Source organism: Palaemon carinicauda, chromosome 37 (assembly GCF_036898095.1).
Source record: "Palaemon carinicauda isolate YSFRI2023 chromosome 37, ASM3689809v2, whole genome shotgun sequence".
Classification (NCBI taxonomy): Eukaryota; Metazoa; Arthropoda; class Malacostraca; order Decapoda; family Palaemonidae; genus Palaemon; species Palaemon carinicauda.
Genome location: NC_090761.1, coordinates 24,316,829 through 24,343,847, shown reverse-complemented (window position 1 = coordinate 24,343,847; position 27,019 = coordinate 24,316,829). Strand labels below are relative to the sequence as shown.

Below are 27,019 nucleotides of genomic sequence, written 5' to 3'. Positions count from 1 at the left end.
ATACACTTGGAAATTAGTTTCTTCTTAATATAATTTCTGCTTAAAGACCATTTCTCCTTGATTTCTGGACGAGTAACGAGGAATTCTCCATTTAAAAGTGCAATTCAGAAGTCATAGAATTCAAAAGGTCTGTCTCTGGTGTAGTCAAGAGGATATTTATCAGTTCTTGTAATTTCACGAAGAACATTTACGGATTATTTTCAGAGAAATGTTAGCAGCTCAATTTGCAATATCCATGAAGATCAGACCTGCAATAGAATACTCATTAGTTAATTTTAAGTTTTTGTTGTCAAACATGGGGTTTGCTTTATAGGTAAGTGGTATCTCCTTGTAGGAAGTAAATTCTCAATACCAAGGTCAGCACCTGCATAAGCCAGTGCTCTTCCATTAATATGCAGCTAGAACTGAAGTGCATAGTTCTATAAGAGGATTTATAAATTCATCAACTGGCTAATGGCTTCAGAAATAGGTTAAGGATTATATAATGTACAATATGGAATTTGAACAAAAGATTACAGTATTGCATATGGACGAGCCGCCTAGGACCATGCATGCAATGGGAAGGGATGGACAAACAAGATCATAGGATATATTTCCAGTATATTCCCCCTTTTCATAAAGCATGAAAAGGGTGTTTAAGTTTGATGGGAAAAAACTCTTGGGCAAAATACCTAAGTTCAACTAAACTGGTAACTATTTCTGCATTATAATCTGCGGAGTTATTCAGCAGCCATTACCTGGCCCTGCTTGGGTGCTTATATAGATTGTCAGTCTTCAAGACATTGTCCTGGTTCCTAGGGCAACGTCCCTGTCCCTTGCCTCTGCCATTCACGAGTAACCAAGACATCCTATGAAGATTCTTATAAATTTATGATCTTCTGTAGCACTGCAAGGTCTCACAAGAGGCTTTTTAGTTAAAACTCGGCGATACATATACTGTAAGGCTATAACTATTAAAGTATCTTGCCTTTCAGAAGCAACCTTCAGTTCAGATCTCTTTACCACTAGACATTAAAAATCTTCAAGGTCCTTTTTTTGGCAGTTTGTTAAATTCCTGTGGTGCTAGGTCACAACCACTTGGTAACAAAACTAACAGGCAATTCAATATTTTCCTTTCAATACCCATAGACTAAGTCTGATAATCATGTACTGCTAGTTATTTACACATGAAATTTCCCTATAACAATTGAAATGAAAACCTTAAGTAAGCTACAGATTATCGCAATACAATGAATAAAAAAAATTGCTTTCCAAACAGGAGTCTTACAGATATTCAACCTTAAATTAGGTTAAATATCTGACTTTTGGGTTTGATACCAGAGAACTTGACCAAGCCAAACTTGCTTATTGATAAATCTATGCAACCATTTTTTTTTTAGAGCAATGCCAAGTTAGTATTTCAAGTACTGTATACATAAATAGCATATGAAACCTTACACACATGCAACATTGAATGTTGCACCATTGCCAAAATGGCCAGATAGTAACCAGGATGATGCAGCAGCCCTCCAGTCTACTTTTAAAGAATGTTTTATCCTTGAGGGTCTGGTATTTAATTGAAGAATTTGGGATGGATGACTTCAATAACATTAAATAACATTAATATACAAGAGTACCAAGACTAGATATTAATGACTACAAATATAGCAAAGGTTTTTAAAATTGATAAAGCAAATATTTGAAAAATTTTTTTATTCAATATGTAAAAAAATAAAAGTTTTTCATAATCCACATTGGTATTCTATTCTGGAATGAGATGTTTATGGACCAATCTCTATCAAGAAGAGGTCTTATAATTGAATCAAATGAAAATGAACACAAAGAAAAATTAATGACAGACAAGGAAGAAATAAATAAAGTCCTCAATATTCGTCACCTTCAGCCTCTCCTTCTGCATCGGCTGAATCGACGCCAACTTCTTCGTAATCCTTTTCCAAGGCAGCGAGATCCTCACGGGCTTCAGTGAACTCTCCCTCTTCCATGCCCTCTCCAACATACCAGTGGACAAAGGCACGCTTGGCATACATCAAGTCAAACTTGTGATCCAGCCTGGCCCATGCTTCTGCAATGGCAGTAGTGTTGGACAACATACAAACGGCTCTGGATACCTTGGCCAAATCACCACCTGGGACAACAGTTGGGGGCTGGTAGTTGATGCCAACCTTGAAGCCAGTTGGACACCAGTCCACAAATTGGATTGACCTCTTAGTTTTGATTGCAGCGATGGCTGCATTAACGTCCTTGGGTACAACATCACCACGGTACAGCAGGCAACAGGCCATGTACTTACCATGACGGGGATCACACTTTACCATCTGGTTGGCAGGCTCAAAGCAGGCATTGGTAATTTCAGAAACTGACAGCTGCTCGTGGTAGGCCTTCTCAGCAGAAATTACAGGGGCATAGGTAACGAGGGGGAAGTGGATTCTGGGATAAGGCACCAGGTTAGTCTGGAACTCTGTCAAGTCCACATTGAGGGCACCATCAAATCTGAGAGATGCGGTGATCGAGGAGACAATCTGGCCGATGAGACGGTTCAAGTTGGTATAGGAGGGTCTTTCGATGTCCAAGTTCCTGCGGCAGATGTCATAAATTGCTTCGTTATCAACCATGAAGGCACAATCGGAGTGTTCAAGGGTGGTGTGGGTGGTCAGAATGGAGTTGTAGGGTTCAACGACAGCAGTGGCAACTTGAGGGGCGGGGTAGATGGCGAATTCCAGCTTGCTCTTCTTGCCGTAGTCAACAGATAATCTCTCCATGAGGAGAGACGCGAAGCCGGAACCGGTGCCACCACCGAAGGAGTGGAAGATTAAGAACCCTTGCAGACCCGTGCAGTTATCGGCAAGTTTCCTAATTCTGTCCAATACCATATCGACGATTTCCTTTCCAATAGTATAATGACCTCTGGCATAGTTGTTGGCGGCATCTTCCTTGCCAGTGATAAGTTGTTCAGGGTGGAACAGTTGGCGGTAAACCCCAGTTCTGATTTCATCTGCAAGGCAAAGGTTTGTTAGTTAATAAGGTTCAGCATGCAAAGAATAACTTAGTGCATCAAAAACGTTCAGCTTGAAAAAAAAAAAACTATTTTGTGAATGTTATAAGATAAAAATATCAAAGTTAATGTTCAGCTTCAAAATAGGTAACAAAGTTTGTGCACAAGTTACTGGAAGTTGAAAGTGTTCAGTTCCAAAAAGTAAGGCACCAAGGTTTGTGCAAGTTGCAAATGTTAATCTTGAAATAGTTCAGCTTTTTGTTTCTAGCTTAGAATATTAGATATTAGTTAATCTTATGGAGAAACGTAAGTGATAACAAACGGTACACTATGTCTGTCCCTAACCATTTCTGCCTAGCCTATGTAAACCCATGGATGGAGACCGGAAAAAATTAATAGGATGAGAATCAATAAATTCTACCATAAATGTATATAGTGATCACAGACATCACTGATAATTAACTGAATAACCTTGATTGGTTATGCTCTAACTACGTAGGCAAAGCTTAACAAGCCAACCTATTAAAGGGATTTTGACGAAGGAAAAATCTATTTCTGGGCGAGGAACCTTATTGCACCGAGAAATGCTCCTCTAGCACCATTTCTAAGGCATAGTTATTGCTGAATATACCAGAGAAAAAGAGATGCATGGAATGCCAGGAATAAACCTAGCTCACTCACCGTGTCGGTATAGAAAACTGGGGCATGATTGAACCACGACCATAGATCCCTCACCAATTCGACCTCTCCTTCATTAAGATGTGAATGAGAGAAATTACCTGAACGGATAATACGCAAAAATAGACTACTTTGAAAACAATCTTGCGGACCTTAGGGGACATGTAGCAAATTCCAGCCAGACTACTGACCTCACAAAGTTGACATTCTTGCCATGAATATGGAATCAATCCAGGCAACACTACAAACATCAATGGACCCAAACTCAAGAAAACACTTGCTGACAATGTTCAGGGAAAAAAAAAATCTTATATCAGTTTAGCGATATAAGAATAGAAGCAATTAAGCTCCAACTAGTGCACAAACACCTGGAAAATTCCTTTTTTGTTTAGAAAATATGAAGTGTATTACAACGAATATGGATGAAAAGAGAAAAACTAGTGAAAATAAGTAACAAACCTAAAAGACAGAATCGTCGTTGCAAAGGCAAAGCCTCAATGTGAATCTTATCTGATCAGGTAATTATATCAACAAATACCTAAAATTACTGGAAAAAAACGTGAGGTTGAACAGGCATTCGAAGAATGGAAAGGTTAACTTTACAAAATTATCAGAGAAGAGACAGCAACCAAATTTTCACATAGGATGCTGACACTGAAAAGAAAAATGGAAAAACAAATAAAAAATAATGACATGCAATGTGTACAATGATGAAGATTATGTAGTAAACGCTGATTCAAAGAAATCACTGCTTGGACCAAAACTAAAATAAAAAGATAAGTAGTCCTGGAGAAAAATGCTTCGGATGGGACCACCCACTATGAGGGAGTGATCCTGGAGTTCGAACTATTCATGATAATGGAGAAGTTAGTTACGATGAGGTACTTTATACATACGTGATAGGTACCATGTGATCACCTGCTACCACTGTCAGAGGTATGAACACCTTGAAAAGATTACAAGTCTAAGAATGATGATAAAGTCTGCGGGTAATGTTCTAGAAAACAATCCACCAAGGAGTAATTTGCAAGCGTCAAAGTGTATAAACTACAAAGTTGAACCAAGTGACCACAGTAAATTCTGTGGTCATGTAAATACACAATCTGTAGGTAAGAGTATTCAAATTTGAGAATTGATAAAATAATAGTTGGACATACAAGCATTATCTGAAACATGGTTCAATAACTTGGACAAGGTTAAGGTTACCTAAATGACAACCACCCCTTTTCCCCCCTAGAGAAGGTAAGTGTCGACCTATGCTATCAACATTCCCTGTGATCATGATGACCAAAGTCTGTCGGGAGAAGTGTTAACCGTCTTACGACCACTTGTAAAAGTGAGTAAAAGCGAACATGATACCATGTGCCCACCGATGGAAAGGACTAATCTACTTGGTTTGATGGAGTGGTGAAAAATACGAGAGAAAAAAAAAAAACATGAAGTGGAATAGGTTAATAACTGAAGGTACTTGGGTAGGTTACAAACTAGCAACAAATCGTGACGACACGAGAATAGCTAGATAGCTTCAAACTATTGGAAGCCATGTCTATTGTAGGCACCAGAGCCTCTATGCGGCCCCAAGACGACATACGCTCCCATGAGACATCCAAATGAATTTAGCCCTGAAGGCTTTCAAGAGGAAACTGAAGACTTATTCCGTGAGTCAATAGTGAAGAGTTAACAGTAATTGAATAATACGAGATATGCAACTTTTAAACACTGAATGAGCAAGGTAAAAAGACAGGGGAGGTCCTGTAGGGAGTGGGGTTCCCCTGCTGTATTGGACCGGAAAAGAACCTGTCACAGTAGAGTAAATCTAGATTTAAATTAATTAAAACCAATTCTACAACCAACTTACCAATTACGGTGGGTTCAAGATCTACGAATACTGCTCTGGGTACATGCTTCCCTGATCCAGTTTCACTGAAGAAGGTATTAAAGGAGTCATCACCACCACCGATGGTCTTGTCAGATGGCATTTGTCCATCAGGCTGGATGCCATGTTCAAGGCAGTACAATTCCCAGCAGGCATTGCCCATCTGGGTACCAGCCTGGCCAACATGGATTGAGATGCATTCACGCTGAAATGAGAAAACGAAGTATTATTAATTTGAAATTTAAAAGAAAATAGTGCCTAGCAGAAAATGTGGTTACATTAAAGCAAGTTGACCAAATTTTAAATTTTTGCTAAAAAAAAACTAAAAATAGTGCCGAGGCAAACGGGGTTACGATAAGCATATTAGTCAAATTTAAGATTGGAGCTAAACATGTCTTTAGCCATAACTCAAGTTACTCATTACCTGTAATACAAAAAAAAAATACCATTGTCCTGTTACACCTGGACAATTTTAAATAAAAAATCACAAATTTTAAGTAATTTGTATTTTTCCTGACAGTACTTACCTCGAACTACTTTCTTAGGAGTATCTGGGATCTCCTCCCATCCAACCAGAGTTTTGTGTAATTTACCCTATACCAGTTTTCCATGAGGGATAACCTCAGGCGGAGTGATACGCACCCTGAGGCTAACCCCGGGTCAGAGAGCATGCTTGCTCAGGTCTCTACCTCCAGTAATTTCTTGGTAGCTTAGGTCTCTAACAATTCCAGAAGACACTCGGGGAAGGCAGGGCGGGCCATTACCCGAAAGTAGTTAGAGGTAAGTACTGTTAGGAAAAATACAATTACTTAAAATTTGTGATTTGTTCCAACATGGAGTACTTACCTCGAACTACTTTCTTTGGAGACTTATACTTTAGGAAGTGGGAGTGGCCTTTTAAACTTCAGAGACTGTGCCGAGATATATCCAAAGACCTAGATAAGAGGCTAGGTCCTGTTGACCCCAAAGAAAAGCGAGAAAAGAGGAAACTAGACAAAAAAACTCATTTCTGGGCTCGAACCTGTGCCGCCCAGTGAATAAGCTCCATTTAAGCACTTATTCTTAGGTAATTTACTGCTAAATATACCAGAGAAAAAATGTAAAGGAGTGCTAGGTTAACTAGCTCGCTCACCTATTGGTGTCGGTATAAAATTGGGCGTATATTCCAGAGGTCCCGCACTATTTAGATTAATCCACGACAGAGAACCCCAATAGAGGAGAGCCGTTCAACCTCACTCGGTACTACTACAATGCATCCGCTCAGAACCCAACTCCTTTTAGCACAACGTTCAAAGTAACCCGCTTTTTTTCTGGTGCTCTCGCTTTTGGATATTTTCTAGTGAATTATGGCTTCTTCGTCGGTTTCCCAGGAGACACCGTCTAAGTTAAGTACCAAGCTGGATTTTACTGTGTTTTGAGCAACCTAGATCGTTTAATATTTATATTATAGGAGTTTATTCTCTTCGTTCATACCGATCTTGCTTGATTTCACTACAGTTGGTACTCCTGTTTTTGAGAGCTTTTAATTTTCACTTGCGGTGTTACTATGTGTATTATTTTTATTATCAAATATTATTTGTTATTGTGAATATTCATTATTTAGCGTTTAGAATCCTCGTGGTTCAAATTTTGGGCCGATATCATTTACGTATCGCTATGGCTGCCGACCGTGCTAAGGCGGCAATGTTATTTTAGCCATCAGGTGTGTCTTTTGTGATTTAATTATTTATGTTGCATGCCTTGCCCAAAAATTTTCAATGTGTTTATTCATATATTTAACGCTATTATTATTATTATTGTAATGAATATTTGTGCCATTACTCCGTTTGATCTGTCTGATTGGGGATCGTCAGTTGGTAGCCCTGCTGCCTCGTATCACGTGATCCTCCCCCACGCTCCCCCTCTAGCTAGGTGGGAGGCTAGGCTTCTCCCTCCTCCACTAAGGGACCGTTGCCTTCCCTCCTTTTAGAGGGGGTAGTTAAGTGTTTATGGACTTTGTCCTCCGGGTGGCCCGGCGGTTTAGTCTCTGTCTAGTCTGGTTGGCCACCGGTCTACAGAGTTGGATCCCGGTGTACCCTATTTTATATTCACTTTTCATTCTGGCTTATGTTATACGAAACCCTCCGGGTTCGATTGGCAGTTCTTAGTTACAGTTCCGCCCCCCTATTATTTTATAACATTTCCTATGATGATTATATATGACAGATCACTACCCCGGAGTCCCTAAAGGAATTGGTATTGAATATACCTTTATTTCCCGGCCCGGGGTCTACCCCACCCCGGGAAATCAGACACTATGTGTCTTAATTCCTTGTTTTTGCATCCTTTTTTATGCTCCCGGCTTGACCGGAATGGATGGCTATACTTTAGTTTCAAGTTAGACTTATGTTTAGGCCCGGGACCCCCGGTCCCGCCCCTATGTAAGAATATTATAGTTAAGCTCTAACCTTGCGTTAGACCTATGTTAGGCCCGGGTCCTCCGGACCCGCCCCTAAAAAAAAAAAAAAAAAAAAAAAAAAAAAAAAAAAAAAAAAAAAAAAAAAAAAAAAAAAAAAAAAATTATTTTATTTTTTACAGTCTAATCTTGTGTTAGACCTATTTTAGGCCCTACTTAAAAGAATAGTATAGTTAAACTCTATTCTTGTGTTAGACCTATGTTAGGCCACTTATAGAATAGTAGTTAGGCTCTAATCTTGTGTTAGACCTATGTTAGGCCCGGGTCCTCCAGACCCGCCCCTAATTAAGAGAATTACAGTTTCTCATATACTATTCTTTTTACAGATGGTGCATTGTCTGACGCCGGCCTGTGCAGCTGTTCTGCACCAGCCTTGTGGCCACTCCGTCTGCCGATCTCACGCCCCTTGTGGGGTTCAACTGGAAGACGTTGTGGTATGGCACCCGGATAACTGTGTGATTTGCTTCGACCTCATCACTACCCTTGGTTCTGACTCGGTGAGTCCCGTTGGCTATATTGCCTTTTTATTTTATTTACTATTAGTAAGATATCTATGGTCTTGAAGGACCATTGGGAGTTTCCCTTTTATAATTCCCACTATTATTTCAGGCATCCCCGGAGCAAAAGTCTGCGGCTCGGGCCACACTGAAGGTGTGGGTTGGTGGTTTTGCCCGGAATGTAAAGTCTAAGCGGCCGTACGTCCTATCTGAGGACTACTGCACCATGGTTTACCCCAACGCCAAGTCTTCAGCTGCTGTGGCTAGGCATGTGGCAGCTCCCATCATTGCCCACATTGATGCCACTATAACGGGTCTCATCGACCCAGAGCAAGATCCATCGGACGCCCCCGGAGGTCTGGAGGACAATGTTGCCTCCATGAACCTGGACGTCGAACCAATGTTGCTAGACGAGCCGGATACAGGTAGGGTGGTAAGTGAGGCAGGTGTGTCCGGCGCTGAGATTCCTATCCTCAGCCCCGCTCTTTCTTCTTCTTCTGATCGCTCTTCCTTTCTTGGATTTTCTGGGGACCGTGATTCGTCTCAACGTTCATACCCGGTTCCCCCTAAGGATAAGTCTACTTCAAGGACCTTACCCAAAGCTCGCAAGCCTCACAAGACTTCTCATGGCTCTAAACCTGGTACAAACCCGTCTTCAAAGACCTCTGGTTCCTCCTCTAAGTCTCACGACCCGGGAGTTCCTTCCGCCCCTCCTGCTGCTAGCCCGGGCCTTTCCGAATCAGCTATGCTTCGCATCGTGTCGGAGATGCAGGAAAAGTTGGTTTCGGAGATGCAGTCGAGGATGGACACGATGTTCTCTAACTTCGGTCAGAGAATTGGGGCTTTAGAGCAAGGAGCTCCGGAGAGAGTCCAAAGCTCTCTCATACCGGATGCCTCTAAGCTCCCGCCGTTTGCCAAGAACAACCCCTGGCGGATGGCTCTTCATTCCCCGTTCTCAGACGGAATGTTGACTCTGGAGGGCCTTGGCACTCGCCCTCTAGAGGACTTTGAATTCTTTCCTCCGGGTCTGGCATTTCCATTTCATGGTTATGCCAGACTTACCGAGGAAGCTTTAGTCCGATTAGACAAGGTCCCCAAAGAGACGGTCATCTTCCCGAAGGAGCAAGCCCAATCTGTTTGGGCCAGATTTTTGAATGACATCGGCTGCACTAACACCATGCTGACGCCTCATAAAAGCTCCTTTACGATGTTCTTAATGGACAAGAACACCTTGACTCCATGCGTCAATAAGGTGGCAGAGCTTGCCTTTCAATATGCTCTGGAGGAGAAGCCCTTGCCTCCCATCCGAGAGGTGGATCCAATCTCCCTCCTTCTTCCCTCAGGTATTGAGTGTTGGGACAACGTCCATACCACCTTTACCTCCGGCAAGCTTGCAGCAGACTGTGCCTCAGTCTTGTTTAGTGAGAAGCTTCCCCGTCTCCCGGAATCTCTCATTAAACAGGAATATGATTCCCGCCTACGTGTGGGCCGTACTCTAAACCTGGCCACATCCACGGAGTCGATAGCCTTGACTTACGATACGGAGAGTATTTTTAAGTCTCTCAACAAGGCTACGCTACAGTCGTTATATTATGACTTATATGACTTTGCTACTGCTAAACGCAGATGTCGCAAGCATGTTCTAGCTGAGGCGACGATTAGGCATGAACCTAATAAACTCATCCGGTCCTCCTGTTGGGGTTCAAATCTCTTCCCCGAGGATCTCGTAGAGGAAGTCTTGGCGGAGGCCACTAGGGTTAATCAGAGCCTTAAAGCCCGTTGGGGTTTGACCCCTAAACGCAAGTATGACCCCGCAAATTATCAAGCCCGGGGTAGGAAGAAGCTTAGACCATATACCTCCACCCAGTTCAGGCAACAACAGAGTGCTTCATCCAACTTCCGGCTGCCTCTTCCTCCATCTTCTGTTGCCCCTGCACAGCCTTCCACCTCTCGGGCTCCTTCGGATGACTATGTCACCGTTCTGCTACCTAAGAGCCAGCTTTCTGGTGCCTCCGCCACTTCCCCTGCCTTTAACCAGTCCTACGAGGCTCATAGCTCTTCCCAGAGTTATGGTAGAGGTAGAGGCTACCACCGTGGCTCTAACCAGAACAAAGGCAGGGGAAGAGCCTTTCGCAGAGGAAAGAACTTCCGAGGCGGACGTGGAGGCAACTCCTCAAACCAATACTGAGGTGCAGCAGGTAGGGGGGAGGCTCTATGCCTTCCGCAACAAATGGAGGTTCAGTCCCTGGGCGTTCAGAATCATCTCCAAGGGACTAGGGTGGAGTTGGATTCAAGGACCTCCTCCTCCGAACAAATTTCGTCAACATTCCACTCCGGACCTGGTCGAATTTGTCCAGGAACTTTTACAAAAGAATGCCATACAAGAAACGAAACATCTGAAGTTTCAAGGTCGGCTGTTCAGTGTTCCGAAGAAGGATTCAGACAAGAGAAGAGTGATTCTAGATCTATCCCTTCTCAACTTGTCCATTCAATGCGACAAGTTTCGAATGCTTACCGTCTCGCAGGTGCGGACCTTACTTCCCCGTGGGGCCGTCACCACCTCTATCGATCTTACAGACGCCTACTATCACGTCCCGATAGCGAGACACTTCCGTCCGTACCTAGGCTTTCGCTTAGGGGACAAAAAGTTACTCCTTCAAGGTGATGCCTTTCGGGCTCAACATTGCCCCAAGGATCTTCACAAAGCTAGCAGAAGTCGCTGTTCAGGAACTCAGGAATCAAGGGATTCAAGTAGTAGCCTATCTGGACGACTGGCTCATTTGGTCAGACACCTCCCAAAATTGCCTAAAAGCCACTCACAAAGTCATCCATTATCTTCAATCTCTAGGCTTCCAGATCAACTTCAAGAAGTCCCGTCTTCTTCCAAAATCGAAGTTCCAATGGCTCGGCCTGCAATGGGATCTTATATCTCATACTCTGTGTCTTCCCAGACCCAAGAGGTTAGAGATTGCAAGAAACACCAAACGCTTTCTCAAAGACAAAGTAAGTTCCAGACGGCTTCAAGAGAAGATTCTGGGTTCCCTTCAGTTTGCCTCAGTGACGGATCTTCTTCTGAAGGCAAAATTGAAAGATATCAATCGTGTCTGGCGTTCGAGGGCGAACCGGAAGCTCCGGGACAGGAAAGTCCGCCTTCCTCCCATTCTACGGGAAAGACTTCTTCCTTGGACAAGAGCAAACAGTCTGTCAAAGTCAGTTCCCCTTCGATTTCCGCCCCCGGAATTAATCATTCACACAGACGCATCCCTATCAGGTTGGGGCGGCTATTCTCAGCTCAAGAAAGTTCAAGGTCTTTGGACTCCCTTGTTCCGCCATTTTCACATCAATGTGCTAGAGGCCATGGCAGTTCTTCTAACCCTGAAACGTCTCGCTCTTCCCAAGAAACAACACCTTCGTCTGGTCCTCGACAGCGAAGTGGTGGTCCGCTGCCTCAACAGAGGCGGGTCAAAGTCAGGGCCTCTGAACCATGTTCTAATAGCCATATTCTCCCTAGCAGCCTCGAACCGTTGGCATCTTTCAGCTGTCCACCTGGCGGGAGTCCGGAATGTAGTGGCAGACGCCCTGTCCCGGACCTCCCCTCTAGAATCGGAATGGTCACTCGATCTAAAGTCATTTCGGTGGATTCTCTCTCAGGTTCCCGGTCTCCAAGTGGACCTCTTCGCCACGGAATCCAACCACAAATTGAGAGTATATGTGGCTCCCAATCTAGACCCTCAGGCTTACGCCACAGACGCCATGTCACAGAATTGGGACAACTGGGAAAAGATTTATCTCTTTCCCCCGGTGAATCTTTTGCTGAAAGTTCTAGACAAACTGAGATCCTTCAAGGGACAAGTAGCCTTGGTCGCACCCAACTGGCCCAAGAGCAACTGGTATCCTCTCCTGCGGGAGTTGAGACTATACCCTCACCCGATACCCAATCCGGTTCTGTCTCAGATAGTACAAACACGCGTTGTGTACGCTTTCTCAAACATTCAGAGCGCCCTAACTTTATGGACTTTATGAAGTTTGCGGCTATGCATGGTGCCAATATTGATCCTCAAAACACCTTGTTCCTAGAATCAGATAAACGGGATTCCACCATCCGTCAGTATGACTCTGCAGTTAAAAAGTTGGCAAAATTTTTAATAGACTCAGACGTGAACTGTATGAACTTGAACCTTACAGTCACTTTCTTTAGATCTTTATTAGAATCAGGTCTGGCAGCCAATACTATCACCACTATTAAATCGGCTCTGAAAAAGATCTTCCTAGTGGGTTTTAACATAGACTTAACCGACTCTTTGTTAGCTTCAATTCCGAAAGCTTGTGCCAGACTGAAACCGGTTACTCGTCCTACCCCGGTGACCTGGTTCCTTAATGACGTACTCAAATTGGCTTCTGATACCATTAACAGTTCTTGTGATTACATGCCCCTTCTCAGGAAAACACTTTTCCTAGTGAGCTTGGCTTCCGGGGCAAGAATTTCTGAATTGGCAGCCTTGTCGAGAGACCCGGGTCATATTGACTTTCTGCCTTCAGGAGAGGTCCTTCTTTCTCCTAACAAATTCTTTTTGGCTAAGAATGAAGACCCTCAAAACAGATGGACCTCCTGGAAAATTGTTCCCCTCACGCAAGATCCGTCGCTGTGCCCTGTCACTACTCTTAGGTCTTATCTATCCCGGACCTCCTCTAACTCCTCGGGGCCTCTATTCGTTAGAGAACAAGGCGGTACCATTACTATTAAAGGGATCAGGCAACAAATTTTGTATTTTATTAAACAAGCTAACCCTGACTCTTTTCCTCTTGCACATGATATCAGGGCGGTTGCCACCTCGGTGAACTTCTTTCACCACATGAATTTTACAGACCTTTCCAGGTATACAGGGTGGAAATCACCGTCAGTGTTCAAGAAACACTACCTTAAACATTTGGAAGCCCTAAAATTTTCTACAGTAGCCGCAGGGAGCGTAGTTACTCCCGAGTAACTCACAGGTTAATGCCTTGACTCTTTATCTCTCCCTCTTACCTGCCTCATTTATACCCTATTGTATTCGTTGGTCTCGCACCTGAATACTGTTATTATATTTGTAAATTTTTATGCTCCTGAGTATCTGTATATATTATCACTCACGGCATTATTATACCTACCTTATTGGATTTATGTTCATATTTAAGATACCCTTATAATTGTTTTTTGGTACTCATCTCTGATTAAAGCATCCTGTATTTCTCTTACGCTTATGTTTTTTCCTTTATTTTGCAAGTTTGGTGACATTTTTCTCTTGTATAGATTCACTGGGCGGCACAGGTTCGAGCCCAGAAAAGGGATTTTGACGTAGGAAAAATCTATTTCTGGGCGAGGGACCTGTGCCGCCCAGTGAACCCTCCCAGCTCCTCTCCCTTGGAGTCCCCAAACTTTGGGTGCTAAGGAGTTGGGTTCTGAGCGGATGCATTGTAGTAGTACCGAGTGAGGTTGAACGGCTCTCCTCTATTGGGGTTCTCTGTCGTGGATTAATCTAAATAGTGCGGGACCTCTGGAATATACGCCCAATTTTATACCGACACCAATAGGTGAGCGAGCTAGTTAACCTAGCACTCCTTTACATTTTTTCTCTGGTATATTTAGCAGTAAATTACCTAAGAATAAGTGCTTAAATGGAGCTTATTCACTGGGCGGCACAGGTCCCTCGCCCAGAAATAGATTTTTCCTACGTCAAAATCCCTTCTTAGTGCCTAAGTAACTCGCCTCTGCAAGAAATCGTAGGAGACATGTCCTTCCAAAGTAGGGGTACTTTTAGCCAGCTCAGAGTCCTATCTGAGACCATTTAAAGCTTAAATAGGGGGAGGAAGAACAAGGGGGTTTAAGGAACGAACCTGTGTCTCTTGTACTTACTACCCATGGTTATCGCTGGGGCTACACCTTTAAACCGTTTGGAGCACGGAAATGACTGTACCTATCGAGAACCCATCCAGGGATTTTCTTGAATGGTCCTCCAAGTAGTGATCAGTGAAGGTAGACTGGTTAGCCCCGGTGCCTGTTCTCAGGTTCTGGCCCACTGCCATATTCTTCTTCAAAGCTAAGGTAGTACTAAGACACCTAATGTCGTGGGGTCTGGGTTTTCCCGGCAGGGGGATATCTGCCTTTCTGTAGGCCCTGATAATCACCTGCCTCAGCCAGAAGGAGATAGTGTTCTTCGAGACTGGCTTCTTCACTAGGCCTGTGGAAACAAAAGACTTGATCTCGGGCCGAAGTCTGGCTGTCCTCTAAGTATTTTCTTACCGCCCTGACAGGGCACAGATGCAAGTCCCTAGAGTTGTCCAAGTGAGGAATTGCTGGTACTGAGAACCCCTCAAACCTGGGATCCCACATGGCCGGATTCTGGGTCTTCTCTACGAAGGATGGCAGGAACCTGAAGGTGACCTCCCGCCAACCCTTCGAGTGAGCGACTTCGTAGGACAGTCCATGGATCTCCCCCACTCGTTTAGCCAAAGCTAATGCCAATAGGAAAACTGTCTTGAGGGCGAGATCCTTGTCCACGATGTCCTTTAGGGGTTCAAAGAGAGGTTCTGACAGCATCTTCAGGACCCTGGCCACGTCCCACTGTGGCACCCTAACGGCTTGCGGGGGACACTATTGCTCGAAACTCTTAATGAGCATCGAGAGATGTCTGGAGGTTCCCAGGTCGATGCCCTTCAGGAGGAAGACTTAGCCCAGAGCAGCTCGTACTCCCTTGATGGCCGGATGGACATGTTGGCCACGTCCCTGAGATAAAGGATGGAGGCCCTCAGGGGCTTATGTTCTTAGAGGTGCACCATTTAGTAAAGGTGGCCCACTTTGCCTGGTAGACCGCTGCCGATGATCGCCTCAGGTAGCCTGACATCCTCGTTGCCGTCCCCGACGAATAGCTTTCTTTCCTCCAAGTGTGCAGGCGGAGGGACCGAGGGTTCTCGTGGAACCTTTGAAAATGTGGTTGCCGAAGAAGGTCTGGCCTGTCCGGAAGGGGCCAAGGTAGAAGTTGTGCCAGTTCTTTAAGATCCACGAACCATTTTCTTTCCGGCCACCAGGGCACTACCAAAGTCATCCACAGGTTGTCCGCCCTCCTTACTCTGTTGAGGACCTGTCTGAGCATCCCGAACGCCGCTCTTGGGTCTGGCACAAGAGAACAAAACATGAGGAGCTGTGCGTTCAACCTCGTTGCGAAGAGGCCCATCACCGGCGATCCCCCTTTTTGAATGAAGGTTTTGGCTACTTCTGGGTACAGGGACTATTCGGATCCCACTACTAGTCCAATCCTGCTGAGGCCGTCGGCTTGGACGTTCCTTTTTCCCGGAATGAACCTTGCTGAGATTCTGATCTGTTCTACTTCGGCCCATTCCAGAAGTTCCAACGTGAGGACGCACAACTCCTTCGATCTTAGTCCTCCCTGTTTCTTTATGTAGGCCACCACTGAGGCGTTGTCGCACATCAGAGCCACGTGTTCCCCCGGAGTAGATGGACGAACACCAGGCACGCCCTTCGCACTGCCCGCATCTCTAGCACGTCTATGTGCTGGGCCTTCTTGTCCGTCCAACTCCCTCTTGCTGACCTTCCGAGGAGATGGGTACCCCACCCCTCCTTTGATGCGTCCGTGAACAGGAGCATCTCCTGAGGGTCGGCTGCGAAGGGCATTCCCTTGAGGGTGTTCGACCTGCCGCACCTCCACTCTAGGACCTCCTTCGTCTCCAGGAAAACTGGAATAACCTCGTGGGGGGTGTCCCTCTGGTTCCAGTTCTCCTTCAGATTCCACTGGACCTCCCTGAGCTTCAGCCTGCCCTGGGGGATCAGTTTCTCTAATGACACAAGGTGGCCTATCAGGCTCTGCCAGTCCATCGCTCTCCTGGGCTGGCCCGACAGGAAGGGATGGAGGACTTGATCTAAGTTGTCTAATCTCTCCGCGGAGGGGAAGGCTCTCGCCAACCGGGAGTCCAGGACCATTCTGAGGTAGGTCATCCTGGTGGAGGGTATCAACTGGGACTTCTTCAGGTTGAGGATACTCAGGACGTTGCAGAACCGCAGAAGCTTCGTGCCTTGCTCCCCCAGTACTTCCTCCGAGGCTGAAAGTAACAACCAGTCGTCCAGGTACCGAATCAGGCGAATGCCCTGTTCGTGTGCCCAGGCTGAAACCGTCGTGAAGACCTGAGGGGCTGCGGACAGCCCGAAGCAGAGGGTCTTGAACTGCAACGTTTGGGTACCCCATTTCACCCGAAGGTACTTCCTGCTGGAGGGGTGAACTGGAATTTGGAAGAAAGCGTCCTTGAGATCTACTGACATCATGAAGTCCCCTTCCCTCAAGGACGCTAAGACCAACTTCTGAGTGTCCATCTTGAAGTCTGTCTTGCACACAAACTTGTTGAGGGCTGAGAGGTCTATGACCGGTCTCCAGCCCCCTGTCGCTTTCTCCACCAGGAAAAGCCTGCTGTAGAACTCTGGACCAGGATCCTTGACTGGTTCTATCGCTCCTTTTGCCAGCATCGCTGAGACCTCCTCCTGCAGGGCTGTCTTTTTCAAGGGGTCCTTGGGGGCTAACCACCCTGCCTGTTGATCTGGGGGTTCCGCTAGGAAGGGTAACCTGTACCCTTCCTTCAGGACCGCCACGGTCCACGGGTCTGCTCCGTGGTCTTTCCTTGCTTGCCAAGAGTGTTTGAGGCATACCCCCACCTGAGGCTTCGGCAGGAGTAGGGGCCTCCCTCCCTATCTCCTCCTAGAGGTGCGGCCTGAGCGCCCTCTCTTGGACGCTGCATAGGAAGGCCTATAGGAGGATTGAGCTGAGGCTGCTCTCCTACGGGAGGGCTGAGAAGACTGTGACCAGGCCGTAATAAGGGGTCTCTCTCCTGGGCTGGCTAGGTGAATCCCGAGGAGGTAGAACCACATCGGAGGTAGACCTTCTATGTGCAGGTCTCCTCACTGGAGGGGGTCTGGAATCGCCCGGATCCTCAAGTTTCCTGACTTTCAATTGACTCCTCAGCTGCCTTCAGGGGGAAAATAGTCGTCGTCCTTAGGCTTCTAAGGGACCTCGCTTCTGTCAGGAAGCCGTCTAGTGATCTTGTTGAGGATCGTGTCCCTCCTCCGTAGGACCCAGTTGGCAGCCTGCGCTAAGGACTGGTAAGACAGAAACTTCAGAGCCTTACCTGCCAAGCTAATCAGCTCCTTGAGTAAGGCCTGATTTTCTGGAACCGTGAGGTCGTACGAGGCCTGGACGCCCACTAGGGTAGAGGCCCACCAATCCAGCCAGGAGGAGACTTTCACGAGGTCCTTCGCTATTTCCTCCATCATGGTGGCTTCCGATGGAGATAAGCAGATTGGTGCTGTAGAGGCCCTCTCTTTCACTGCTCCCTGGCCTAAAACAGCGAGTGCAGGTTCCAGTGTAGAGGCACCTGCACGGTGGCACTCCGGGGGGTAAAACTTGCTCTGGGTCAGTTTGGAGGAACTCTGGTTCTTGGGAGCCTCGGCGTGGTTGGCCACAATATTGTCCACATGGGCTCTACCTAGCTTCACATCCCTGGCTAACGGTAGTGTTAGGGAGGGTCTCTGCTGGACGGGGGCATCCACAAGTCTGTTGAGACTGGACCGCCAGAATTCCTCGGAGGGCTCTGGCTCGTCCAGCTTGTGGCGTCTCCGAATGAGCCCTATCACCCTTCGATAGGCTGACACCTCCGCTGCTGAACCCTCCCCTTGGTCATCCAGCTCCCCGTAGGACGAACTAATGCTTGAGACGGGGCTCCTCCGTCAGAGGCCTTCGTACGGGGAGAAGAAAAGGCCTTGGCCCTCTCCCTCTCTTGGGGTTCTGGCCGAAGGAAGGGCATAGCCGTCGAGACGGAGGCCTCCATCCTCAGTCTATCCTTCCTCACGGAGGCCCACGTATCTGCGGGTCTGCTCGACGAGGGGAGCCGTACCTCACGATCTTGACTGCTCAGGGATGCCTTGGAGGTCTGGACGCGGCTGCCAGACCGAAGGGGCAACTCTCTCCGCTGGGTGGATAGAGTCTGAACCTTCGCGGACTTATGCCTGTCCGCTGGGACCTGGAATGAAGACTCCCTACGTCGGTCGAATCTGCTACCGGACGAGTATCTCTCCAGAGAATGGGCTCTAGGGCGCCAAGACGAAGAGCCTGGAACTGCAGCCAACTCTAACAGTCTGCTGCGAGGGATGACTACCCACTCTTCGTCCAGGGAGCCACTTCTCCATTTTCTTCTGGGTGATCCGGAACGCCTACTCTCGTGGCGGGACCTGGAGTGGGAGCGAGAACGGGAGTGCCTCCTACGGGACTTCTCCCGACGTCTTCTGTGTTTCCTCCGGGCTTCGTTCTCCAAGGAACAGGAAAACGCCTCGACTGGAGAGCCCGACGACTTGTAGACTCGTTTAGGCGGGCCCGGCTCACGCGATGACGTAGGAGGGTTCCCTCGACGCTCGATGGACGACGGGGCCTGTAAGAAGACGTCCAGAAATGTAGCAGATGGCGCTGGAGGGGACCGCGGACGTTCTTCAGTGGGGGACCAGGTACCGAAGCCTTCTTCCATTCTCAGCGGGGACATGAAGGGCGTCTTCGAGGGTACCCACCAAGGGGGGTCTGATGGCGGCGAGTGTTCTTTCTCGATGGAACCCTCGGCTGCAGATGTTCCTGAAAAACAAGCCCAAGACACTGGAGAATTTGGAACATTTTCCCCCCCACATAGGGTCATCAGAGACGTGCCCTGCTTGCACCAGGACTCCCCCCCCCCACACACTCCCGTCCCTCCCTCAGGCCCCACGCTTGCCTGGAAAGACACCACAACCCCACTTTCCTGCAGATCAGACTCCTGGGGAAGGGCCACGGGCCTCTTCCCCGCAACGGACTTACCTCGTCCCCTACTCTGGGTAGGGGAGGGTGGCAGGTTAGCTCGGTCCGACAACACGCCCGGCAAAGCAAGGAAAGAAGAGATGCTCGGCTTCTTAGGCGACTTCTTCGTGCCGTAACGCACCCACTGCACCTCGTTCCAGGACACACACTCCGGACACGTGGCTGTAGGGGAACACACACAAGGAGTGCAGGTCTACTTAAGGCTTCGACAGGAACGCACCACACGATTTACCGGCCCTAGGCCCAGGACAACGGCAGGGATGCTCCATGATGCAGTAGGAAGCACCACGAGACACAAGAACGCACAGGGAAAAGCACAAAGGAACCACGTGAGACAAAAAGAGTCACACTGGGATTAAGGAGAGCAGCGAGAATATATCGCGACGCGACCAGAGAACTTACTGGAGGTCGAGACCTGAGCAAGCATGCTCTCTTGACCCGGAGGTTAGCCTCAGGGCGCGTATCACTACGCCTGAGGTTATCCCTCATAGAAAACGGGTATAGGGTAAACTACACAAAACTCTGGTCGGATGGGAGGAGATCCAAGTTACTCCTAAGAAAGTAGTTTGAGGTAAGTACTCAGTGTTGGAACAACTAGCTTTTAAATAGTTATATACATGACTAACTACATTCTGAAGGTTCCTTGATGGGTATAAATTTCTGTTTTACGCCCAATCGCAATTACAGGCCTCAGGCCGCGAGTTCTATTTATTAAGAGCATACTAACATTTAACTCTTCAAAAGTTCTACCGAACTAGGTTTCTATGAACGTCCAAATCAAAGACTATATACTGAAGGAAGATAGGAAGGCTGAACCCAACACTCATTCTATTTTATCAGAAACTTAATAGCTATAACTCTTATAATTCAGTTAATTTTCTTGCAAATTTATGTATTGTGTATAACAATCATTTTTAAATGTTCTATAAAATATCACGCTCGAATAAATTAAAAAATACTGTATATCTGATTTGTTTAACTTAGCCACAAGTTCATTTGTGTAGGCATACATTTAATCACAGTTTGTAGGCCACTGTAGGATAGAGATATTAAGTGTGTACAAAACACAATTGTAATTTTCTATTTATTGAAACGGAAAGGCATAATGCACTCATATATACTCTTTAGTAATATAGAATAATAAATGTATAAATATACAAACAAAAGGAACAAAATAACTCACTAAATTGTATCACCCATAAAAATAATCAAAAGGTGGTTGGAAATAGAAATAAGGAAGCATACAAGCCACCCAAAAGTGCAAGATAGATCACATGCAATTGAACTTTAATGAATTATACACAAATAAGACAAAATAACTCTGTAAACAATATTGCACATATAAAAAACTAAAAAAAATAACATACAAACAAACCAAAATTACATTATGAATTGCATGCAAATAAACTAATATAATTATGAATATGAGAAAACATTACTAAAAAAAAAGGTTTCCTTCGAAAATTAAATCCATAATGCAAACATAAGTAAATATGCAAACATAGAAAGTACACAGTAAAAACACATTCAATGTTCATTAAAATTCAAATGTAGTATAAAAATACTGTAAAATTTTGTCTTAATTTAAGAAATGAAAAAAAAAATAGAATACAAGGAACACTCACACAAAATAACATGTTTAAGCAATATACTTCTGTAATGCTACTAGTGTGTGCAAACATGCGGAAATATTCATGCACTTATAAGTTAGATCAAAGTTAGATATGTTACATGCCACTAAACATGTTCCTAACGCCAAATATATCAGCTCCCGAGAAACACAGTATAATACTTTCATAGCTTTATGACAAAAAAAAAAGTTTGAAACAATAAAAAAATGAACTGCGGAGGCCTTGCCTTACCCTTACATCCAATATCAATGGGGATTACTCATTAGTACTGTTAGTACTCACCATTCTTTGTCCTTAGGGAACCTGTGAAACACCTAATGAGGATCGGTTTCTTTTCGTTTATTGCAAAAAGCACAGTGTGTGACTAATTCACTGTTGGCGCCATTATTTCGTGTGTTTGACTGTCAAATTTTGAATGTAAACAAACAGACGACAAACGGTATACCTACAACGCCATCTAAATTCTGAGCGGTCAAACTTTTGTGTTCACTTTGGAGTTGCCAGCTAGTGTATTAACATTCTATTTTGAGCCTATCTTCCTCCAGTATATAGTCTTTGGCCCGAATCACGGGTAGTTTGTAACCCTATGGCCAAGCGTCCTAATTTGCTTATTATCGCTCCTACTGTTATCTTGTATAGAATAAAAACGTTTGGAAATGGTCTATGGATCTTAAATATGTTGTGTAAGGGGGGTCCGGGGGGGGAGGGCGCAGCCCCCCTGGGTAAGGGGATGGGTTTTTTTTTAAGTTAGCTTCTCCCGTCGTACTCGTAGGTAAGGAAACTGTTGAGAGGGGAGGTCCGGGGGGAGGGGCGAAGCCCCCTGGGTAAGGATACGGCTCTTAGCATAGAGTAGGTGGGTTTTTAAGTTTGCTTCTCCCGCCAAAATCGTTTTTTAGAACCACGGCCATAGTTCAGAATATTACAGTTTTCTACGGGATCTGGCCGCCAACCTACAAAGGCTCCCGAATCACTTTTCACCAATCATAGTAAACAATTTCCGTTGTTAGTGGCACAAAACATTTTAAATTTGAACAATTATAGGTTAAGGAAATATAAAAAAAGTATACTACCAAATATAATCAAGCACATCAAAGTGTATAAGTAATTTTCACAACTCCGATTAGAATCTGGGAAAATTGTCTAAAGCTAGAAAATAATTGTGGGAACGTCAATAGGTGCAAATCGTGTAATTAAATATAAATGGCGTGTTTAGATGACAAGTTTGGAAACCGATAGATTTTAATTACACGATAAGAATAATTTCTTGGACTAAAATAGAGCGTAAGACCCCATTGAAGATAGCTTCGTATTCGTCGGAAATATAAATGGTAGGCTTTATTCAAAATATTCCGTCCACAATTATAATTGTACCATGTATTCTAAAGATAGGCCTGGGAAAATTCCAGCCACGCCTTAATTTCGAAACGAAAGACAAGGGATACAGGAAGATTCCGCCACCGGCAACCGTTAACACTCAATACCGCGCCCTTTCAAACAAGGACCCCATTCTCGAGCCTGCCCCAGAAAATTGAACACTTTACGTTATCTATCCATCACTAAAACCTTATAATAATTGTATTATACACGAAAAATGGAAAACGAAATATCGAAAAAGACAATAACTCACCATTATAAAGTATTTAAAATGATATCACGTAGAGAAACGTTAAGAGTGACAAGATCAAAAGAATGGTCAATTGCGCTCTCGCAATCTCGAGTGATTTGAAACCAAGTGGGCGGCCAGTCTGTTTTATAACTTTTATGACGTCATACCACGCACTCCGCTGATTGGTTTAGCCCTATAGTACCATGAGTTCATTGGCTCAAAAGTGGTATAGTGTTACCAGTTATAAGAATATTTCCAATATTTACCTTTGTAATTATAAGATTGTGTTTTTCGCCATGAATAGACAATAAACATATTACTAGTCTGGTTTAATAAGCAAAATAACCACTTAGTTATTGATCAGCTTAAGGAGCAAAAACAACAAACATAAACACAATTAGAAACTATCTTACGAAAGGAGATTCAAGAATTTCAAGTCGGTTATTCGCATAAAATGTAATCGTCTTTAAATCAATGTTTATTTCTTCTTTTGCTGGTTTTAGATACACCAGGCCTTTACACTTTAGTTATCAAATCAAACATGAAATAGGCATTCCTTAAAAACCAAGCAGCATAGCAAATATGTTTCTACATACATAGTTGGAGGATGTTATGGTAGACTTTTCAAATGTTAGGAATGGCGCATCGACCGTTATGCAGCAGGCATAGGGGAGGTCTCGTTTCATCTGCTTCTTTGAAATTTATCTTTTCATTATCATATAACCGATATTATAACTTTAAAGTGAAAAGGCCGGTAATATTCTCGAATTCCTAAGTGATAACGTTAAAGAAAACGCGAAGAAAGGACTGAATATAAAGTTATGTGTGTTATTTTCCGCCTATTTCAAAGCATCTTTACGTTATAATCTCATTTGGAAATCACTTAAATATACTTAGTTTTATTGGTTATGATAAATGTACAAATCACTGGAACCAAGTTGCTCTGGATTACTCCATATTATAACTTGGTTTATATAAATAGAGATTACTTTGAACGTATTTCTGTTCGTGGGTACCAATTTTCGTTGTTATATAAAATGTTGGTTCGTGGATTCATAAATTCATGGATTTCCTTTTTGAAACTTATACCTATTTGGTTATTAGTTGAACCCCTATTATGATAGAGTATTCATTTGCAATGCATTGCTTTTATTCATTTATCAAAATTTTTAATAATTAACACTAATTAAGGGATTACTTATCATTACAAATGGTTATAATGTCGCCACCAAAAAAAGAAATTACAGAACTACCCAAGCTCTTCTAATATAGCATCCCAAGCTAAAACATTACTCAAAGTCTTTTGTTGTTACTCAGAGATAATTAACAGCCTTTAAATAGAGACGAGATAGATAGCAGACATATCACTTTCAAACATGTTACCGCAGTGGTTGAAAACTGGCTCTGTCAAGACCAAAGAACCTACTACACCAGGCCTACCAAACCCAGCAGACTGCACATCAAAGTTCCTGCAATCTGCAGAAAATTCATTATTTTTAATTACCTCCTACACAAAAAAGGGACCTCTACTCTCTACCAAGGCCTATTCTATGGGCCTTGCTCTCTACGTTCCCCCCAGCCTAACAAGGGACTCAACCGAGTTCAGCTGGTACTGCTAGGGTGCCCCAGCCCACCCTCCCCCGTTATCCACCACAGATGAAGCTTCATAATGCTGAATCCCCTACTGTTGCTACCTTAGATGGCAGCAGTAAGGGATTCAGCATTATGAAGCTTCATCTGTGGTGGATAACGGGGGAGGGTGGGCTGGGGCACCCTAGCAGTACCAGCTGAACTCGGTTGAGTCCCTTGATAGGCTGGGAGGAACGTAGAGAGTAGAGGTCCCTTTTTTGTGTTTGTTTCATTTGTTGATGTCGGCTACCCCCAAAAAATTGGGGGAAGTGCCTTGGTATATGTATGTATGTATGTATGTACCTCCTACACAGACAGCACACCTTACATAGGCTACTCTTACTTCTAATCTCGGGAACCTTTCTAATATACCGAACAACCCCTCCAGTTGGTGTTTTTAAATTCCCCAATTCTATGCCACTGCTTCTAAATTTTCTTAGATTCAGTACCTCTACTAACTTCTGTGGATAAAGTAAATTTAGAAATATACAGATAATGGAAATAAGAAATTAAAGAAGAAGAGATATAAGACAATACATTTGCATCGTTTTTATACTTAAGGGAAATAATAAATACGTTGAAACTAAACATTATAAACATACGCAAACGGGAGATATATATATATATATATATATATATATATATATATATATATATATATATATATATATATATATATATATATATATATATATATTTTGTGTGTGTGTGTGTGTGTGTGTGTGTGTTTGTGAAAATAAGGGAGAAGATTTAACTTTTTTGCAGGGAACATAAAAAAGAGAATTTAATCAATCAAAATAAAATAACCCTACGAAGAAGACCTAAACCAAATAATAAGATAATATTATTTAATGAAAAAAATCTAAAAGAAATAAAAATCTCATACCTCGTGTGGAGTAAAAGACAAAATTATATAAAAGAAAGATGACCTCAACTCTTTAGTACAGTGGTATAAATATTAATACAAATATAAGTATAAATATAAACATAATAGTATGTACAAAAATAACTAAACGAGTAGTTACCATAAACATACCATTTCTTTGAATTTAGACGGAAATAAGAAAAAAAATAAGAAAACGAAACAAAATTATACAACATAGAATGAATAATACCAGTTCCCTAATATCGCAAGAGGGTCTGCCCCTCTCTTTTATTCTTCTCCTGTACTTCTCTGTCTCCCTATTTCCTTAATCTTTCCCATCCCGAGTACCTGCCTTTGAGCTATAAACTGGATTGTATCCAGGGGTACTCTTCCTTTCCCCATTTTCCCCACTTCCCTATCCTTATTATTATTATTATTATTATTATTATTATTATTATTATTATTATACAACATAGAATAAGGAAAAAGTAAGATACATTGTCAACAATAACATGTAAAACTAATAGATTATTTGACCTTCATATTCTCTTGCAGACGAGCTGATCTTCTTGGCAATTTAGGAATGTTGAAAGAGGAGTCTACCTTGTTTGTTCACCGATTAAATAGTTTCTTCGATTTCTGGTATTGCCGATGAATCATCTATAGTTGGACGAATATGGATTCCATTTCTTCTATAAATGCTTCATTCCTTTCCAAAGGATATGGATTCTATTTCTTCTATAAATGCTTCATTCCTTTCCAAAGGATATGATTCTATTTTTTCCATAAATGCCTCCTTCCTTTCCAAAGGATATGGATTCTATTTCTTCTATAAATGCTTCATTCCTTTCCAAAGGATATGGATTCTATTTTTTCCATAAATGCCTCTTTCCTTTCCAAAGGATATGGATTCTATTTCTTCTATAAATGCTTCATTCCTTTCCAAAGGATATGGATTCTATTTTTTCCATAAATGCCTCCTTCCTTTCCAAAGGATATGGATTCTGTCTCTTCTATAAATGCATCTTTCCTTTCCAAAGGATATGGATTCTATCTCTTCTATAAATGCCTCCTTCCTTTCCAAAGGATATGGATTCTATTTCTTCTATAAATGCCTCTTTCCTTTCCAAAGGATATGGATTCTATTTCTTCTATAAATGCTTCATTCCTTTCCAAAGGATATGGATTCTATTTCTTCTATAAATGCCTCCTTCCTTTCCAAAGGATATGGATTCCATTTCTTCTATAAATGCCTCCTTTCTTTCCTGCAATTATATAGGATCGGTTTACTTGGGCCCTTTTTTCTTCCAACCCTTCTTGTCTGGGTTTTACTTACTTTTACGGGTTTATTTCTCGCCCTCCATCAGACACTAAAGGTCTGTTCAGGCGGGCCTAGGGTGGGTGAAAATAATTTCTTTCCAGTTGATATTTTGCTCTGTATCATTATCAGTTATTTCGCTAGCATTTGTATTCAGGCTTAATAGTTTTCAGGTCACTATTATAACACTTTCTAAAAAGATAAGTCTTCAGGTTTTTCTTGAAAGCTGCCACATTATTGCTATTCTTGACATCGAGTGGAAGGTCGTTGAAGATCATATACAGGTTGCCCTTCGTTTAAAGGTGTCATGTCACTTGCAGTTTTATCATATTTCTTTATAGATTCTCTCCTGGTTTCCCTCTTTTGAGACACTGGACTATCACTGTTCATAATTTCAGGAGTTATTGAACGTAAATTGCGTCCGAACACCATCTTAGAGTCTCGACGTGATGTATTTCTCAATACTAGTAACGCCAAATACTGATCTTTCCTATCTGCATGTGTCTTTTTCATCATATATTTTACTACTTTAGCTGTCACTTCAGCCTTCCCATTTCCTTTAGGATGTCCCAGAGACGACGACATGTGCTCTATA

The 27,019-nt window shown here is 43.6% G+C and overlaps 1 protein-coding gene across 2 annotated transcripts; it reads right to left on the bottom strand.

Annotated features, from left to right (window-relative positions):
- Positions 1-1,675: 1,675 nt before the first annotated feature.
- Positions 1,676-22,773, bottom strand: LOC137629508 (tubulin alpha-3 chain-like). 2 transcript variants are annotated; one of them, XM_068360862.1, is made up of 3 exons: positions 22,634-22,773; positions 5,529-5,751; positions 1,676-2,992 (listed from the first exon to the last, which is right to left on the bottom strand). In XM_068360862.1, the coding sequence occupies exons 1-3, from the start codon at positions 22,634-22,636 to the stop codon at positions 1,863-1,865; spliced, it is 1,356 nt and encodes a 451-aa protein (XP_068216963.1). In that variant the 5' UTR covers positions 22,637-22,773; the 3' UTR covers positions 1,676-1,862. The 2 variants fall into 2 exon arrangements, with proteins under 2 accessions (XP_068216963.1, XP_068216964.1); XM_068360863.1 differs by lacking the exon at positions 22,634-22,773 and adding an exon at positions 21,289-21,312.
- Positions 22,774-27,019: the final 4,246 nt, after the last annotated feature.

What these genes read in the sequence shown, in the direction of transcription:
- LOC137629508 (XM_068360862.1), bottom strand. An exon ending in TCTTGAACCCACCGTAATTG is followed by an intron (nt 2,993 to 5,528) that starts GTAAGTTGGTTG and finishes TTTGCCTTGCAG; the next exon opens with ATGAAATCAGAACTGGGGTT.